Below are 7500 nucleotides of genomic sequence, written 5' to 3'. Positions count from 1 at the left end.
GTGAGAAATGCCAGTCTTACTACCTAATGGCCCGCTACCACTCCCCATCGCTTGCCTCTTTTTCCTACCTAGGGTGAGGTTATATTCAGCATAACAAGGCGGGAGGGTCTCGATTTCAGAGCCGTAAGACTTCGACAACGGATCCGGTGGGAAATCTTGGGTATACGAGGTGGGTATTGGCATGAAACCTAATTCAGGGTTATAAGTGGAAGTGGCTGCTGGGGTATGCTCGTACTGGGGAACATACGAGTGCGGACCAGTAGGGTGGGAATATGGGGAGATTACTGGGCTGGAGACATTGGCAGCGTAAGGGGGTGGTTGCCTTGTTAGGGTAGGCAATGCTCCTTCATGAGGGCCGTACACAGCCGGATTTGTGCTGATCACCGTAGGTGTCGAGGCAGCTAAAGGACACCCCATTAGAGACATCGGATCTGGGTCCAGAGGTAAGCCTCCGGTTTTCTGAAAATGAAGGAGAAATATTATGCAGACAATTTTAATAGGAAAATACATTGGGTTCTATTATTAAGAGACAGGTCTGCTATCGATATTAAACAAGACATTCACTTCACTGTAAGATATGACAGACACACACACTAACAAACATTATTGTTTGTAAACTTAAGAAGCCAAGTGTACTTAAAATCTGTTAATTAGATGTCAATAATTAAAAACATCTATAAGGACTACACTCCAGCTGCCTCTTCTCCCTCTCCACCCCAAACCACCTCTCTCTCTCTCTCTCTCTCTCTCTCTCTCTCTCTCTCTCTCTCTCTCTCTCTCTCTCTCTCTCTCTCTCTCTCTTCATTGCACAAGCAATGAAAATTAAAGGCCCTCAGCCATATCAAAACAAAACTTCCTTTCATTAAGTGAATCTTCATTACGAAATAAAAATCAATATACAGTAGCCCACATCTGTTAAGCCTTAGGAATACATTTCCAAAACGTTTGTGTTTTATAAAATGGTTAAATATTGCACTATACTTAAGATAGCGGAATGTCTCTCTATTATAATATCCAGCACATCATTTTTTTTTTTTATCGTGGCTAATCGTTCATTAAAAAGACAAGGTAACCAGGAAAAAAATAGTCAAAATTAATAAAATTCCACTTAAGAATAATATAGTTTCTTGGACGAGAAGAATAGTTTTGGACATAAAGTAATATCATAAACGTATACCAAAGGAAAGGAGAGTGAATGTGTTTTAAAAAACGAGAATATAGGATTCTATAGGTACACTGTTAAAAAAAATCCCCCCCTTCCAAAAAAAAAAAAAACGTAAAAATCCTGGAATAGATGTTTCTGATTATTATTTGTTTTTTTTTACACAGTGTAACGTCTAAAAGTGGTAATTACCTGTTTCATGAGTGTTCCTGGATTGATATAAAAAGATCCGTCGTGGCCTTGAAGGTAGTCAGTCATCACCTGTTGCTTTGGATCACTGTACATGTCCATACTGCGGGGAGCCTGTTGTTGATCCATTCCCATTCCTTTAACGATGTTTACCTGTTGCTGTTGAGGCTGCTGGGAGGTTTCGGGCGTTGAAACTTGGTGATCTAATTATAGAAATAAAAAAAAAACAATATTAAATAATGGTAAATAATATTATATATAAGAAATTTCATTAATAGAGGTAATATGATATCAAGATATCTTTTAATGAGAGTAGGCTACTCTATAAGAAAACAGTAACACTGGATTCTCTAAAAATAGAACTATTGAAAACAAAATAGTTTTCTCATGGTATAGCCAAATGTAGTAGTGACGTTTAAAGCAGGTTTACATTAATAGAACTAAGATGATATCATGATTTCTATGGGAGTATACCACTTTGTTAGAACACAGTAACCTTAGCTTTTCCAAAAAATAAAACTAATCAAAACAAAATAATGTCGCAATGGTATAGACAAATTGGGTGGTGACGCTCAAAGCAATTCTCATCAATAAAGCTAAGATGATTATCAGGTTATATTTGAATGGGAGTATACTACTCCGTGAGAAAATAGTAGCCCTACATTTTCAAAAAATTTAAGCTATTTAAGACAAAATAATGATGCGAAATGTTATAGCCAAATCGCATGTAGGTGTAAGAGTTTAAGTTTTGATGATGAAAGAGTAAAAAACTTTATCCAGCTTCAACATACACTTAACTCTCAGCTTAATATCTTATTCAAACTTTCACATCACATGCAAGTGTAAGGGGCCAAGATTAATTGTTGATAGAGTAAAGATCCATATTTTAGCTTCACCATAAAAATTTTACGTTATTAAAACTTTTCCATCATATACAGGTGGAAAAGGTCAAGCTTGAGTGTCGAGTCAAGCTTGAATATTGAGAGAATAAAGGTCCTGATTTAGCTTCACCATACAGTTTAACTCTTATTCAAACTTTCCTATATCATAAATGAGTAAAAGGTCAAACTTAAGAGTTGACAAAATAAAAAATCCTTAATTAGCTTTACCGTATTCTTAAAATCTCAACTGAATTATAAGAAATACTTAAAAAAAAAGATGCAAAACACAACTGATCACCATCATATAAGCCTTACACTTACCATCATTAACTGGTATGACATCCGGGTTTGGGTCATCGGCCCCTCCATCTTCTTCATTCCCTCTCGATGAGCAGCCCGGGCCTTTATGGTAAACCATCTTGACCTCTGGCTTACGGGGGTGACCTCGCTTTGACCTCACTACAGCTAATATGACGAGGCTCATCACCAGGAGTGAGGTCAAAACACCTACTACGACTCCAACGAGGGACGTCATGGCCAGTCCGCTGCCTTTGACTAATAGATTGAGTAAATAGTATTCATTACATAAATTTTTATACATAAGTATGCTAGAAATAAATTTAAAAAAGTACACAGATTTTGAAAAAGAAAAAAAAAATACTGACCCTACTAATATATTATGATTAATTCTCAAAACTTAGATAACAAAAAAAAAAAATGTTCAAATTATTAGCAATTGATTCCAGGGTAATATTCGTGACTATTTTTCTCGGAATTTTAGCCATTTTTTTTTAATTATTTCTTGCTCCTCGAACTTATTCAGATGTCTTTTATTTTCAAATTCAGAAATCGTCGGAGGAAAACATTTTTTTTTTCAAAGAATATGGTGATTTATTCTAGAAATAGTCTACTTGACGCCAGATATCTATCACATGTAATTCCAAACTTAATAACGGGTGAGCTCTTCCTAACATGAAAAATATGTATATGTCATTATGATTAAGATGAATTACAATAAAGGTGTATGGATTAGACACTGAAATAACCGAATGTTTCTCCATAAGGGAGAGATTAATTTATTATTTTGTGAGAGCATATTAGCGGGACCAGGAAAATTGGTACATTCGAAAAATAGTTAATGACATTCATAAGAGCAATAATAGACTCATTCACTAAGAAATCTATTATTAATTGTTAGCACCTTACAATTAGTTAATCATTAGTTTTCCATATGTGTTACAGACGTAATTAATTTAAAAAATTCATATGAATAAACGCGAAATACCCAATCATTCTATTTTGATGATATTCATAATAGATCTTTGAATCATAATTTATACCTTATTGCTAAATATTTTTTATTGGAAAATTATGAAGTTACCAACTGACTTCGTTTATATTAAAAATTATCATAAGAATTAAACAAAGCTTGATAGAATTATATAAAAGGGATTTATCTCTTCCTCAGAGAGATGTACTAAGGATATTCCTAATTGATCTTCAAGGAAAATGAAGGTTGTTTTTTATTTGTTTATTTTTTTCTTGGGGAGGGAAGGAAATTTATCAAGCTACCAATTAACTTCCTTCCTATGTAAAATTATAGTGGGAATTTACAAAGCACGCTAGTTTTTATTGAATTGAGTTATATCTACCTCAGAGAGAGAGAGAGAGAGAGAGAGAGAGAGAGAGAGAGAGAGAGAGGAGAGAGAGAGAGAGAGAGAGAGAGAGAGAGAGAGAGAGAGAGAGAGAGAGACTCTTACAAACATCTTACCTGGACTAGTTCGTTTCTCAGCTTTATCCTGCAAGGTGAAGATTGCCAATCGAACAGACTCGCTTTGCCCTTTCTTATTAACCCCCATTATGGTTAGGACGTACTCAGTCCCGGGCTGCAATCCCGTCAGAGTGAACTGCGGCCTTGGGGACGTGGAGGTGTTAGCCAGGACCCGAGGGGCCTCCTCCTTCTTGTCCTGCCCTCGGGTTTGCCCGTTGGCGTGACTGACAGAGAGCGTGAACGTTTGCGACAGGCCTCCATCCCAGCCGGCTTGGCACTGGACATCGACGCTGGTTGAGCTGACATTTTCCACGGTGCAGTTATTCACGGGGTCAGGTGGCGCTGCAGATGATATTTGTATTGTTTTGAAGATGCTTTATCTAAGGAATAGGTCCTGGCTTATGCGTTGATCTGATAAATATGTTATTATAAAGCTCAATTAACGTGAACTTAGCTTAATTATATAAATACATTTGTGGGAAGATTATATATATATATATATATATATATTATATATATATATATATATATATATATATATATATATATTTATATATATACATACATATATATATATATATATATATATATATATATATATATATATATATATATATATATATATATATATATATATATATATCCTTACTACATGGAGACAACATAGGTTCCAGTAACGTGAACATAGCTCAATTATATAAGAACATTCCCGGGAAGATATATATTCGAGAGAGAGAGAGAGAGAGAGAGAGAGAGAGAGAGAGAGAGAGAGAGAGAGAGAGAGAGAGAGAGATATGCGTAAGGGAGGTTTATTCTTAACTATCAGACCTATTCCAAACAAATTCATATATCAGCAGTTTTTCTACCCGTCACCCTTGGCGGAGAATTCAGCTACCAAACATGAAAAGGGCAGCATGAATACATAGCGAAAACTGTACTGGGACTTTGGTTATAAATAAGTTACAAATGCCAGGATCTGATCTCGAGTTTGCTGTCATGACTTACATGTTTCTCTCAGCAGATTTTTATAGTGGTAAAGTTTTAGATTGTGATTATGATAGATTTCTTCAAAGGGTGTGACACAAGTTATGGTTAACGTATCGTGTTTTTTTTTTTTTTTTTTTTTTTTTTTTTTACTATTCAGTTCTTTGAATTAAAAATTAATTCGTCTTTTTAATCATGTGGGTTAAGGGACTAATTCTTGTAATCAATGGACTTATGCAACACCGACCCGATGTGTTTTAATTTTCTTTTTTAGGTTATGCATTTTACTATCTGGCTCTTTGAAGAGTAAAATTAATTCTTCCTTCAAGTCATCTAGAATAAGGAATTAAATTTCATAATCAATAGCCTCTTATGCAACACCAACTTGAAGTGTATTGATTTTATCTAGTTATTTTACTGTGAAGTTCCGTGAAGAGTCAAATGAATTCTTCCTTCTATTCATTTGGATTAAGGAACTACTAATAATGATCAGTGGCCTCTTATGCAACAGTAACCTATGTAGGAATATTTTCATACTTAATTAGCTATTTTTCTATCAGGAAATACAGCAGAGCCATAGACTAATAGATTTAATAAAAAAAACTACCAATCATTGAATAGAGAGATCAAAATTAAATTAACAAATTGAGTATGTGCATAAGTATTAAGCCTTGTGTAGATAGTGGACAAATAATTACGAGGTCTTTATGCTAATTATGATCAATGGTTACGTAAAAATAATAAAAAAAAAGAGGAAAAATTTGTTGTTAAGCAGAGGTCAAAAGATGTTATTTCGCAGTAATTTTATTCAGAATTATCTCTTACTAATGACGCGATTATTCATATTTTCTCCATTATTATTATTATTATTATTATTATTATTATTATTATTTGTAGTAGTAGTAGTAGTAGTAGTAGTAGTAGTAGTAGTAGTAGTAGTAGTAGTAGTAGTAGTAAGAGACTCATAATCATCAATGGAAGTAAGAGCAGCAATACAAGCAAATACCATGCGAGTTAATTTAACTTGGTTACATAAAAAATATGTCTATTATATCAATGACGATCTCCTAAATTGTTTTCTATTTTATATATAAAGAAATTACCGACTGGAATTTTTTTTTGTCCGGTGTTGAAGAAAATAAAAAGTTTATATTTGGGTGTAAAATAATAAAAAATAAAATAAAAAATAAATTAAAAAATGAAAAAAAAAAAATGTTTGAAATGTGTGCATGATTTGTATGAAAATATTATCAGTTCATATTTGGATATAATTTCTTCTAGAGTAATTGCCTGCATGTATGATATGCAATTTGTATAAAAAAAAAATAGTCTTGGAATGCGTTAATGCTTAATATAGGATGTTTACATTTCAGAGAGGTTCAAATCACTGGCAACAACATTACATGCACTCACTGCACAACCTCTAAAACATTAAAAACAACTCCAAATAGCTCAAATCACTGATAATTCTCTCCTTACCAGTTTACATATGAATATAGACTATATAAAAAGCAAATACCTGCATGTATGATATGGTATATGCAAGGCTTGACTTGCATTCCAACGTCGTTTTCTGCCCAGCATAAGAGAGAACCGTAGTCCTGATGGGAATGTGGAGTATATGAAGCCTGGCTTCGGCCCTTTCCAACCACCCAGATACGATTTGAGGGAAGGTCGTTGACCTCAGAGGAGGTATTGAAGGCCCATCTGGAAATGGAAGAGGTAACCCTATGAGTTTTACTGTCTGAAGTAATTCCATACATAAATGTATGCTTTATATGGGAAAAAAATTATATTTCTTAAGAGGTATTGAATTGAAGAGGTAAATCTGTGAGGTTTTCTTGTCGTAATTGATTTCATACATAAATGAATGGTTTATACGGACAAAATTTATATTTCTTAATAGGTATTGAATGGAAGAGGTAAATTTGAGACGTTTTTCTTGACTGAAATAATTCCATACATAATTGCATGGTTTATAAGGAAAAAAATTTTACTTTAAAGAGATATTGATGTCCCATCTAGGAAGGAATAAGAAATCCCTTAGTTTATCTCGTCGGAAGTAATTGCATACATAATTGGATGGTTTATTTAGACATAAATAGTATATCTTTATAAATTCTAGAAAGCATACTCAACAGAAAAATTAATTAGCTTTCTAATTCTAGTCAATTTTTCCTTTCAATTTTCCGATTATAGGAATAAATTCTAGATATTTAAGAATACAGTAACTATGTAGGTTTTTCTCGAGCCATACATCTCTGATCATAATCTTGACTATATCTAGAAAAGTATGTGGTAAATCTCTCAGGTTATTTTTATGATTTACTTCGATATAGATAATACCTCTTGATAAATTCTGGTAAACATAATCAACCACAAAAATAAGTAATCGTTTTATTTCTAGTATATTTTTCCTTTCAATATTCTATATATTTAGGAATAGATTTCTAGGGTTCTCTCGATCCATCTACATCTGATCATAATCCTGACCATACCTACAACTGGAAGTA

At 33.4% G+C, this 7500-nt stretch overlaps 1 protein-coding gene across 1 annotated transcript in view; it reads right to left on the bottom strand.

The window, feature by feature from the left end:
• LOC137643367 (uncharacterized) overlaps nucleotides 1-7500 on the bottom strand; it is a 93843-nt gene that overhangs the window by 1203 nt on the left and 85140 nt on the right. The window contains exons 15-19 of the mRNA XM_068376197.1: nucleotides 6507-6694; nucleotides 4004-4345; nucleotides 2554-2787; nucleotides 1355-1554; nucleotides 1-459 (exon numbers count right to left, since the gene is read on the bottom strand). The exon at nucleotides 1-459 is cut by the window's left edge and continues 256 nt beyond it. Coding sequence (XP_068232298.1) covers nucleotides 1-459; nucleotides 1355-1554; nucleotides 2554-2787; nucleotides 4004-4345; nucleotides 6507-6694 — 1423 coding nt within the window. The remainder of the gene's footprint in view (nucleotides 460-1354; nucleotides 1555-2553; nucleotides 2788-4003; nucleotides 4346-6506; nucleotides 6695-7500) is intronic.

The sequence above is a fragment of the Palaemon carinicauda genome, chromosome 6 (assembly GCF_036898095.1).
Source record: "Palaemon carinicauda isolate YSFRI2023 chromosome 6, ASM3689809v2, whole genome shotgun sequence".
Taxonomy (NCBI): domain Eukaryota; kingdom Metazoa; phylum Arthropoda; class Malacostraca; order Decapoda; family Palaemonidae; genus Palaemon; species Palaemon carinicauda.
This window is presented reverse-complemented; position numbering and strand designations above follow the sequence as displayed.